The 12,167-nt window shown below is 45.4% G+C and overlaps 1 protein-coding gene across 3 annotated transcripts in view; it reads right to left on the minus strand.

Moving 5' to 3' along the window:
- Positions 1-9,481: 9,481 nt before the first annotated feature.
- The window catches only part of COL5A3 (collagen type V alpha 3 chain), a 36,164-nt gene continuing 33,478 nt past the window's right edge, over positions 9,482-12,167 (minus strand). For all 3 annotated transcript variants that reach the window (XM_019659423.1, XM_019659425.1, XM_019659424.1), the window contains 2 exons: positions 10,799-11,038; positions 9,482-10,714 (listed from right to left, as the gene is read on the minus strand). In XM_019659423.1, the coding sequence (XP_019514968.1) occupies positions 10,568-10,714; positions 10,799-11,038 (387 nt within the window). In that variant the 3' untranslated portion in view covers positions 9,482-10,567. The remainder of the gene's footprint in view (positions 10,715-10,798; positions 11,039-12,167) is intronic.

A 12,167-nucleotide genomic window follows, 5' to 3' on the forward strand; every position in this document is an offset into this window, starting at 1 on the left:
AAGGGAACCTCAGGAGAGTGATGAGAGGAAAGGGACACAGTGAGGTTTGGGCACCCAGCATGAAGATCCTACTCAGGACAGCGGAAGATGCAGCTTCCCTTAACCCAGAGTTTCCACCCTTATATATTATACACCCCAGACACATTCACCCATGTGCACAAAAGGCATGCTAGGAGGTGTGAACAGGAGCAAAATGGGAAACACCTAAAAGTTCATGAATGAGAGGGGCCGGCCGAGTGGCGCGATGGTTGAGAGCTCGCTTGGGATGCCAGAGGGCCCCGGTTCGGATCCCACATATGAGGGCCAGTGACACTGCCCTCCACAGCTAAGATGCTGAACAACAGCTCAACCTGGAGCTGGGCTGCTGTGAGTCGCCGGCGACGGCGTAGGCTGCAGCCCCTGTGGCAGTGGGTTGCCATGGGCTACCGTGTGTAGCCAGCAGCCAGCGTGAGCGGCCAGCAGCCGCAGTGAGCGGCCGTCCAGAAGCCTGCGACTGATCTGCCTCGCCCAGGAAGAGCACAATGATGGTGCCAACTTGGGCCAGTGAAGAGACATCCTCCACAACTAGACTGAAGAACAAAACGACAGCAACTTGTCTGTCCCCCCTCCCCCAATTCCCCAGCACTGTTCCCATCCCCCCAATTCACCAATAAAAATCTTTAAAAAAAAAAAAAAAACTAACCTGGGCAACTTGACATATAAGGTCAAAATATTAAAAAAAAAAAGTTCATGAATGAGAGAATGGATAACTATGCAGAAGTAAGCATTTAAAAAGCGATTAAAAAGACAGGACTGGAAATACTTGTGTCTGCATGGAGAAGATACAAACCGTCCCCATCCCTGTCCCTCCCCTTCCCCCCTGTTGAGTAACAAAGCAAATTGCAAAAGAATACACTCAATATTGTACCAGTTATAGTTCAAAAACTTGCCAAATCATGTTGTGTATTATCCATGGATACAGGCCCTTGTATGCCGTAAACATGGAGAAATTTTCTAAGAGCAAAAGTTCCCACGCTTGAGAGAAGGGGAAAATAGAGAGTTAGTGTTAATGGGGACAGAGTTTCAGTTGGGAAAGATGAAAAAGTTCTGGAGATATCTGGTGGGGAATGGCTGCACAACCATGTGACTATACTTAATGTCTCTGAACTGGACACTTAAAAATAACTAAATGGTAAATTTTATCTGGTGTATATTTTACCACAATTAAAAAAAATATTTTTAAATTCTTTACGATCATCTACCCTTGGTAGGGAAAGGAGAGGGATGCAATGGCAGAAATGTATACAGAGGGCATCAACTGTGTGTATGATCCTTTATTTCTCATGCTGGGTGGTAGGCACATGAGTGTTCCTTATAAAGTTCTCCCCCTATGTTTCTTTTAATAATAGGAATATTTTGATAGCATTTATCAATGGCAGACATTGTTCTAAATGTTTGATCTATTTTAACTAATTTAACCCTCACACAACCTGATGCTGTAGGTGCTATTATTCACCCCACTTTACAGCTGTGGAGACTGAGGCTCAGAGAGTTGAAGGTTATACCTGTCATAGTGGAGGGCTCAAACATGGACCAGGTGGCCTGGCTCTAACCATTATACCAAACTGCCTCCATACACCTTCCTTATTTCATTCATTGGTTTTGTCACACTAGGCATGTATCCAAGAAGAGCTTGTGTCTTGGAAGGGATGTAGGAAGGGGCATGAGAAATTTTATGGGGTGCTGGAAACAGTCTACTTCTTGTTTTAGGGTATGTAGACAGTTGTCAAAACTCATCCAACAGAACACTTACAGTCAGTATATTTTATTGTACATTGTATGCCTCAATGAAAACAACCTTTTAAAAAGAAATATGCCAAATCCAGCAATTCCACTTCTGAGGATATATCCAAAAGAATTGAAAGTGAGGTCTAGAAGAGATATTTCCACCCCTATTTTCATAGCGGCATTGGTCACAGCCACGAGCTGGAGGCAACCCAAGTGTCCACGGATGGATGAATGGATAAACAAACGTGGTAGTTCTAATGGATAAACAAACATGGTGGTTCTATATAATGAAATATTATTCAGCCTTAAAAGAGAGGGAAATTCTGACACATGCTACAAAGTGGATGACCCTTGAGGACAGTGTGCTAAATGAAATAAGCCAGACACAAGAGGACAAATACTGTATGATTCCCTTATATGAGGTCCCTAGAGGAGTCAGATTCATAGAGACAGGAAGTAGATGGTGGTGCCAGGGGCTGGGGGAGGGGAGGGGAGTGAGTGTTTAATGAGGACAGAGTTTCAGTTTTGCAAGATAAAAAAGTTCTAGAGATCCGTTGCTCAGCAATGTGAATATATTTAATGTTACTGAACTGGACACTTAAAAATTGTTAAGATGGTAAATTTTATGTTATGTGGTTTTTTTACCATGAAAATAAAATAAAATAAGAAATATACCAAGGTGGGGGGAAGCATGTATAAAGGAGACGAGACCAGCATCAAGGAAGGACAGGACAGCCTCTCAAGGTCAACCTAGTTTTCCACCTGCCCAGCTTTCCCTGTCTCCCCAGGACCTTCACTGTCACCTTCAGGGTCCAGGCCCACCCTCTCATAAGGAAGCTCTGGGGCACTCAGAACACAAAGCCATATGTCGGCCCTTGTGGGAATGGGGCCCTCATGAATCTGCATGGCACGGGCCTGGGTATGGCTGTGTGAGACATCATATTAGCTCCCTCCCTCTCTCTGTATGAGCAGCTGCTTCAAAGATGTCTCCTCCAGGAAGTCTTTCCTGAGCACCCTGTCTCAAAAAAACACCCCTTTTTATCTTCCTCACTGCCTTTTTTTTTCATAGCACCAGCTGACATATATATGTATTTGCTTACTGTCTGTCTGCCCACTGGAGCTTTAACTCCATGGGGGCAGAGATCTTTGTTTTGTTCATGATGGATCCCCAGAGCCTAGAACAGCACCTGGCACATAGTAGGTGCTCAATAAATTTTTTTTGGAATCAATGAATGAGGGGGGAGGGGGAGGGGAATCTCTGAGACATCCATGATGGAGTTTACTTGGGTCTGTGTATGTAGTTTATGTGTTGGTGGCATGTCCCTGTGTGGGACTGTGCGTCCCTCTATGTGCCTAGCATGTGTGAGGTCCCAGGAGGCAGTATTTCTGTGTGTGACAATAGGGGTTCCCCTGCAGATGTGGCTCCATCTCTGAGTGCAGGTTTGTGAATACAGTTGTGTGTGTTGGGGGGTGGGAGGGACTCTGGGTGTGTATCCAGGCACAAATGGATGTGTGCAACTGTGTATGTGACCTGCTATTCATGTCAATGTGTCTGGATGTGGCCAAGGGTTTAGGGGTGTGTACAACATGGGTTCACCCCTGGGAGTCTGCCTGAGGGTCCAGGATGTGACCAGCTGTGGTGGGTGGGAAGGGGTGACAAGATGAGGGTCTGATTCTGTGAGAGCTTGGTTTGCGTATGGCACTGTTTGTGAGTATTTCTGACAACGTGAGTGTGTGTGAGAGTGTGTGTGTGTGTGTGTTTGTGTGTGTGTGTGTGTGTGTGTGTGTGTAAAATACCCTACTCCACCCACCCCCACAATCATGTCTGTATAAAGCCAACAGTTGCCCCCACACTGGCCGCCCTCCCCAGTCCTCAGCTCAGAACAGTGGGTGTAATTGCTCAGGAAGCACAAGTGGTGATTAACTATGGCCACTGAATATGCAAATCAGCTGGGGGCTTTCCCAGCAGCTGCCTGGGTGCTGGCAATGATGCTGAGTAAATACACAGAGCTGAGCCTGCGAGACCCAGAATTCCCTCCTTACACCTTTGTCAATTACCCTTTAATTTAGCAGGGTCCAGTTTCTAATTCTTTAACAAGCTTTTAGCTAATTAAGAGTCCTCATTACACTATTAATTGTTCCTTCCCTCGAAAATACCTGCACCAGGGTAGGATTCGCGTTGCAAAAGCTGATGCCAGCTGATCTGCATTCAAACCCTGGGCTGTGTATTGGATGTAATTTTTAAAAACAATGGGAAAAAAATCCCCAAAAGTAGATGATGGCTTTTTATTTAGCAAAATTTCTAGCTCTAAACTCTGGGCAAGTTACTCCATCTCTTTGTTCCTCAGTTCCCTTATCTGCGAAATGGGGATAGTAACAGAAACTGCCTCAATGGTTGTCATTAGAAATAAATAAATTCGTCCAGGGAAAACATTTGATAAACAGTGTTTGACATGTAGATGTTCAGTCATTGATCATTATTATCATTATTAATAGTGTTAGTTGAACCGATCATGGATCATGTGGGCATGAGTATATGGTCTGTAAGGATTGAGTGAATGGTTCTTCATAAGAAATTGAGATCAATTTGATCTAAGTGTAGACAGTCTCAGAGGAAGGGGGTGAAGAGGGTAGGCAAGGAGCGATGTCAGGGAGGGAGAGATGAGAGGGGGCAGCAGAGCGGTAGGAATCTGGACTTGCAGAGAGCTCACCTCCAATGACAAATTCACTGCAGTGAGCAATTTTAAGGATAATATTCAATATTAAATTTTAACTTGTTGATTTTCCTGCAATGAGACGTCCTGGTTCACACAAACACTTACATGCTGATCTTCAGTAAAAGATTCATTCAATGTATAGCCAGGCTGCTATAATGAGCAACCCTTAAAAAATCTCAAGGGCTTAAAACAATCAAGTTATTTCTTGGTCATATCTGATGGAGGGCTCTTTGGCAGCATTCTTCCAAGCAGTACAAGTAACTTGGGGAACCAAGCCCCTTTCCAGTTCCATATGTGATACCTCCATTTTACACATGTGATCTCCCAGGTCACCGCAGAGGACTACATAGGAAGTTTTCTGGATACCCACCAAGATTAGCCAAGACCCAGTCACATGGCCCCAACCTAACTGCAAGGGCAGCTGGGAAATGTGTTCTCAATTAGGTGTGCCCAGGAAGAGAAAGATAACGTACAGCATTGGTGTTTTGTTTTGTTTTTAAATTGGGGGATTGGGGGAGGGGAACAGTTGTTGGGGATTTGGGGAGAGGGACCAGTCAAGTTGTTGTTCTTCAATCTTAGTTGTAGAGGGTGCCAGTCGCCATCTGGCTGCCTGCCGGCAGCTTGTGGCCACTAAGCTCAAGGTGCTGTGTTACAGTTGCGGGTGGGCATAGCCACCATCCCATGTGGGAATCGAACCAGCAGCCTTGTTGTTAAGAGTGCATGCTCTGTCTGAGCCATTCAGGTGACAGCTCAGCTCCAGGTGCCGAGTTCATCTTAGTTACGGGCGGGTGTAGCCCATCATGGAACAGGCAGTCTTGTTGTTGGGAGCACGTGCTCTCACCATCTGAGCCATCCTGCCACCTGTTGGCAGCTCAGCGGCAGCTCAGCTCAGGCGCAGCGTCACTGGCCCATGTGGGAATTGAACCGGCAGCCCTGTTGCTCAGAGCTCGCGCTCTTAAGCTAGCTCTTAACCAACTGAGCCATTCGGCTGGCCCAGCATTGGTGTCTGGAGTTAGAGAGATTTGGGAGAGCAACTAAAAGGAAAGCTGGCCCAGGTCTACATTTGGGTGGATAGAAGAGAATGCTGGGTAAAAAAAATCAGCAAAAGCAACAAATCAGGAGAAGAAGCGACCAAGAGAAACACCATCTCCTTAAGAGCTCTCCTTGGTAATTGAGGGTTTCTGGGTTCTTTACTGTGTGTGGAATACTTCCTCAAGGCTCCACCTGGCTCTTCTCTCCATCCTTCAGGGCTCTGCTCAAACACCACTTCCTCAGCGAAGCCTCTCCTGACCACCCTATTTCAAATAACCCACACACACACACACACACTCCATCACTCTGTATCCATGTAATTTGTTTGATTTTCCTTCACAACAATTACTACCTGAAGTCGCATTTATGTTGTATTATCATCTCCCTCAGGAGTAAGATTCTGAGGACAGACACCACATCTCTCTTCTACCCCCCAGCATCTGGGATAGTGCCTGGCACTGAGTAATGAAAGCAATGAACAAGCGAATGAATGAGTCAACTCATCAACCAACCTCTGGGCACCAGCATTCTTCATGGAGTTAAGACTCTTAGTAATGTTTATTGAATAAGGGAATCCAAGACAAGTATTCAGGTGGCCTTCAGGGGCCTGGAGGCAGGTGTAGTAGCGTAAGCTCTGGGTTTGGGGGAAGCACGTGGGTTATCCCAACCCACAATCTTTACCCACCCAACACCACCTGACCCAACCCAACTCACACAAGCCCTCCATCACTCCTAACTCAATTCAACTCAACAATGTCCATCAACTGATGGCTGGGTTAACAAAATGTGGTATATCCAAACAATGAAATTGTATTCAACAATAAAAGCAATGAAGTATTGATGCATGCTGCAACATGAACCTTGAAACCATTATGCTAAATGAAAGAAGCCAGACACAAAGGGACACATATTACATGATTCCATTTTTATGAAATGTCTAGAATAGGCAAATCCATACAGACAGAAAGATTAGTGGTTGCCTACTGCTGAGAGGTTTGAAGGAAATGGAGAGTGACTACTAATGGATATGAGATTTCTTTTTGAGATGATGAAAATGTTACAAAATTGATTATGGTAATGGTTATATAAGTCTCTGAATGTACTAAAATCATTTAATTGAATATTTTAAATGGGTGAATTAATTATATAGTATGTGAACTACATCTCAATAAATGTTTAATAAAACAAACCTCAACCCAACATCTAATGCCCAATTCAAGCCACCTCAAACTCAACTCTCATCTTAACTGACCCCATCTTGACTTACCAAACTGCCAATTCCCACCTCCTATTCCTACTTAACCACTACTCAGTTCATCCTATGTCTCAAATCAACCCTAATTCAATTCAACCCAACATCCAATTCCAAACCCTTAACTCAATCTACTCATTGCCCAACCTCCAACTCAACAGGTCCTGTCATCAATTCACAACCCCAAACTCACTCTACTCACTCCAAACCTACCTCCAATTCAACTCACCTTCAACCCATTTTCCATGAAACTCACCCAACCCCTAACCCCCAACCCCCAACTCACTTCAAGGCTCAACTCCTAACCCAGTTCTTTTCACCCCAACTCATCTCCTAACTTGCTACCCAGACTTTCGACATTTAGTCATTTCATCTCAACCCAAAAACACATCCCATGTCATCTCTTGATGCATCCTCTCAACTCAGACAGTGGCTCCAAGACTAATCAAGATCAAAGTGGAAATCTGCATATTCTCTTTCTTCCCGCCCCGCCCCTCCCTTCTTTCCTTCTTTCCTTCCTTCCTTTTTTTTTTTTTTAAAGATTTTTACTGGGGAATTGGGGGGATGGGAACAGTGCTGGGGAATTGGGGGAAGGGGAACAGACAAGTTGCTGTCATTTTTGTTCTTCAATCTAGTTGTGGAGGATGTTGCTTCACTGGCCCAAGTTGGCACCGTCATTGCGCTCTTCCCTGGTGAGGCAGATCAGCCGCCGGCTTCTGGACGGCCGCTCACTGCGGCTGCTGGCCGCTCACGTTGGCTGTTGGCTGCTGGCTACACACGGTAGTCCATGGCAACCCACTGCCACAGGGGCTGCAGCCCACGCCGTCGCCAGCGACTCATGGCAACCCAGCTCCAGGTCGAGCTGTTGTTCAGCATCTTAGCTGCGGAGGGCAGCGTCACTGGCCCTCATATGTGGGATCCGAACCGGGGCCCTCTGGCGTCCCAAGCGAGCTCTCAACCATCGCGCCACTCGGCCGGCCCCCTTCCTTTTTTTTTTAAGTGTGTTGTCTTCCTAATGGGGTCACATTTTTTTCCAGTTTTACTGAGATATAATTCTCACACACACACACACACACACACACGAAGTTCTGACAATTAAGTTCCGTGAACTTGTTGCAACAATGTTGCTAACCTTTTTTGATATCAGAGGGATTATTCATTATGAATTTGTACCAACTGGACAAACAATTAACCAAGTTTACTATTTGGAAGTGCTGAAAGGCTGCGTAAAAAAGTTAGGCGACCTGAACTTTTCACCAATTCATGGCTCTTGCATCACGACAATGCACCAGCTCATTCAGCACTGTCTCTGAGGGAGTTTTTAGCCAGTAAACAAAAAGCTGTATTGGAACACCCTCCCTACTCACTTGATCTGGCCCCCAATGACTTCTTTCTTTACCTGAAGATAAAGGAAATATTGAAAGGAAGACATTTTTATGACATTTAGGACATCAAGGGTAATAGGACAACCGCTCTGACAACCATTCCAGAAAGAGTTCCAAAATTGCTTTAAAAACTGGACTAGATGCTGGCATCGGTGCATAGCTTCCCAAGGGGAGTACTTTGAAGATGACCATAGTGACATTCAGCACTGAAGTATGTAGCACTTTTTCTAAGATGAGTTCTTGAACTTAATTGTCAGACCTCATATACACCTTATTTTGCCATGTATAATGTATATTTTTTTGTCCTAAATTTGTGAGGGAAAAATAAGGATGCACATTATACATGGGTAGTACTAATTCTGTATCTACATATATGTTTTTAATTCTTTTATTTATGCTTATGAGCTAAAATTGTGACTCTAGAAATCAATAACGATATCCGTACACAAAATAATACTCTGGAATATGATAATTGCTTTTGTTGAACTTACAACAAACTTGCAACGATGAAGAGTTCTTGGCCTTCTATGATGCGTAAATATTGTAAATTTGTTACCGGTACATAAAATTACTTGTATCTGTCCTTGTGTTTTGTAATTATTTGTTACATAAAATTTCTTGTACCATAATATGTTAGAAAATAAATGCTAAAATTCCTTTATAATACAAAAAACAAGTACCTAAATGTAAACATAAAAATTTGAAATAAAAAATTAAAGCGAGGGCCAGCCGAGTGGCACGTTGGCTAAGAGTTGGCTTGGGACGCCAGTTCTGAGCAGCAGGGCTCCGGTTTGGATCCCACATGAGGGCCAGTGATGCTGCACCCTCTACAGCTAAGATGGTGAACAACAGCTCGACCTGGAGCTGGGCTGCTGTGAGTCCCCAGGGACAGGTAGGCTGCAGTGGGGCTAGCCGGCAGCTGGCATGAGCTTTTGTGAGCTGCTGTGAGCCGCAGTGAGCGGCTGTCCAATGGCCGGCGAGTGACTGCCTCACCCGGGAAGAGAGCAATGATAATACCAACATGGGCCAGTGAAGCGACATCCTCCACAACTAGACTGAAGAACGAAAGAACAGCAACTTGTCTGTTCCCCTTCCCCAATTCCCCAATGCTGTTCCCTTCCCCCAATTCCCCAATTAAAAAAATAAATTAAAACGAAGATTTTTTTCCCCTGAAAGTTTGGGCCAAAAATGTGGGTGTGCATTAAACATGGGAGCGCATTATACACAGCAAAATATGATAATATGTAATATGTAAGTCCAAGTGCACAACATGTTGATTTGATCCACTTATATATCGCAAAATGATTCGCTAACACCTGCATCACATGACGTATTTATCATTTATTTTTTGTGGTGAGAACAGTTAAGATCTACTCTCTTAGAGATATGGCTATTTTCAGCTTTTTTGCTAGGGACCTGAGTTAATAAACAGACCATCACCTCCAGTGAGTCCCCATAATTGAGTTCCCCCACCCCATCGAAGCCACCTCCACCAAAAGACACATTTGGTTAAGACAGGTGGTGGCAGATGATACCTCAGGTGAGACAAGAGCCAGACCCTAAGAAAGATACAGCCAGCACCAAATGGAAGACACAGATAGGGCCACAGTTCACTGGTTTATTCAGACTTGACATGCCAATTATGCCCTATGGCCCTGGGGTGGGGCGAGAATCTCTCTCATCATGTCCCAGCCTTGCCTAAGGAGGAAGCAGATTAAATATACAACAGAGGGGATTTTCCCTTTTAATACAGACCCAGGTATAAATAGGGCAGCACCATTAGGATCCTGATTGACCCCTGACATCTTGGTTCCCAAACCATCTGGCATGGCAAGGTGCACTTGGGAAGACAGGAGGGGGCCGGTATTCAGAGCTGAGCTGAGGCAGCAAAAGAGCACACAGCTCAGTCCAGGGAAGTCCCACTTCCCTCTGTAGTCTGACTTCAGTTCCTTCACTCTAAACCCACCTGAAAATAGAAATGAGTGAAGGGGTCCCAGCCTGGGTTCAGGAGACGTCCAGTGCTTAACTATTGGGAAGGGTAGCACCAAAGGGTGTTGGGGCACTGACTGAGGAGAGGAAGACAGGCATGGGGGGCACTCATCAGCTCTAAGCTAGAATTTCATTGCATGGGGGATCAGGAGTGGGGAGCTGAGGGTTGGGTGGGCATGGAGGGGAGAAACAGCCAGATTACAGTTCTTGCAGCAGGGGTTTGGTGGGGGGAGGCGGGGCTCTTAGGCCAGGGGAGTCCAGCCGCCAGCACCCTAGACCGGAGAAGAAATATTGTTTGACCGTGTGAGCAGACTCTCCCCTGGCTCCACAATCGCATGAGACGATAAATATAGTGGCTTCAAAGCCTCAGCACCAAATGTGCCCCATCTAGGGCTCCCTCATTGTCTCTCCCACCCCCGAGACTCTCAGCTGCTAAAGCATACAGGGCCCAGTTCAAACCCAAACTTCTGGTTCGTCTGGCCAAAGTCAGTGGCTGCCACGTCCCACAGGGGCAGAAACCCTACTCGGGAAGAGCTGAACTCCAAGAGGGTCTTCGTCTGTCCCTTCCGGAGCTGACCACAGAAAGACGGATGATGAGTTAGGGGGAAGACAGCCTCCCCTCCCTGCTGTGGTCAGCCCTTGCCCCTCCCCCTTACCCGGCAGCCATCGTAAGGGACAGTGATGGTGGCCGCTGCTGTCTGGTTGAAGGACAGCTCCTCCCCATTGGCCCCGAGGAAGCGAAGGGAACGGCTATGGTCGCCTGCAGCTTCATCCAGCCAGGCAGCTGAGTTCTGGCAGGAGTAGGTGAAGCTCTGGCGAGCGGTGGCACTCAGCAACTTCAGGAAGGTCAGCTGTACCACGTTCACTGGGGACCCATCAGCGTCCACGTAGGAGAACTGGGGGTGGGACAAAGCAGGAGGTGAGGGCGCCCATTCACCCAGCCATCCCACCAGACACTGTTCTCTTGTGAGCCCTTAAGGCACGTGTGGCTACCGAACACTTAAAATGTGGCTGATGAGACTGAGAAACTTTTAAAATTTTGTTTGATTTTCTTTTTATTTATTTTATTTAATTTTTTTTACTTTAATTCATAACTCATAACTTAGCCTCCATCCAGTTATCAGAAAACTTAGGTTTGGAACAAAGTGAGCATGTGAATCTACTCTTCCAACTGCACGTTTTATGAAATCTTAAGTATGCATCAAGTATTTCCAGTGAAATTTAGCATCCAGATTACGATGTCCTATAAATATAAAATATATACCAGGCTCTGAAAAAAGTAAAATGCCTTCATAATCTTTATATTGATATGCCAGTATTTTGGATATGTTGGGTTGAATAAAACATATTATTAACATATCACTGGCTTGAGTTAACATACTTGGTAACCCGTCCTTTCGGCTTCCTTCTCTTCCTTGTCTCGTTTCTACATCTTCCACTGATGTTTTCTGAAATCACCCAGATAAACTACTTGCAATTGAATCTTTGTCTCAGGGTCTGTTTGGGGGGGGAATCCAAACCATAATATCCCCTAATATTATATTATAGCTTTGTTTGTTTCCTTGGTCTGTTTATTTCCTTGGTTATAGTCCCAGTAGAGTCTCACATATCTTAGAATCTCACCGGGCACCAGTCCCCCAAGCCAGGAATCTGAGCATCATCCCTATCTTTTCTCTCTTCAATTACTAGGTCCTATTGATTTGCCCTCTTTGATACTGTTCCATCCCCATAGCACGAGCTCAAGCCTGGACCTCCTCCTCACTTACCTGTATCAACACATTTGTCTCTTCCTTGTCTCCCAGTCTCCAGTCTCACCACCACTACCGCTAGCCCCAGAAGCATTTTTCTAACATGGAGATTTGATCTGAGTCCCTCTCTCACTTAAACACAATCCATAGCTCCCTACTGCCTACTGCCCATGTCTTTCTGGGGAGATAGGCCTAGCCCTCACCTACCTCCCCAGCCTCTTCTCCAACTACATTCCCCCGCTAAAGCAGAGCAAGTGACTTTTTCTTCTTTAAATTC

This window comes from Hipposideros armiger, unplaced genomic scaffold, assembly GCF_001890085.2.
Source record: "Hipposideros armiger isolate ML-2016 unplaced genomic scaffold, ASM189008v1 scaffold_298, whole genome shotgun sequence".
NCBI lineage: Eukaryota > Metazoa > Chordata > Mammalia > Chiroptera > Hipposideridae > Hipposideros > Hipposideros armiger.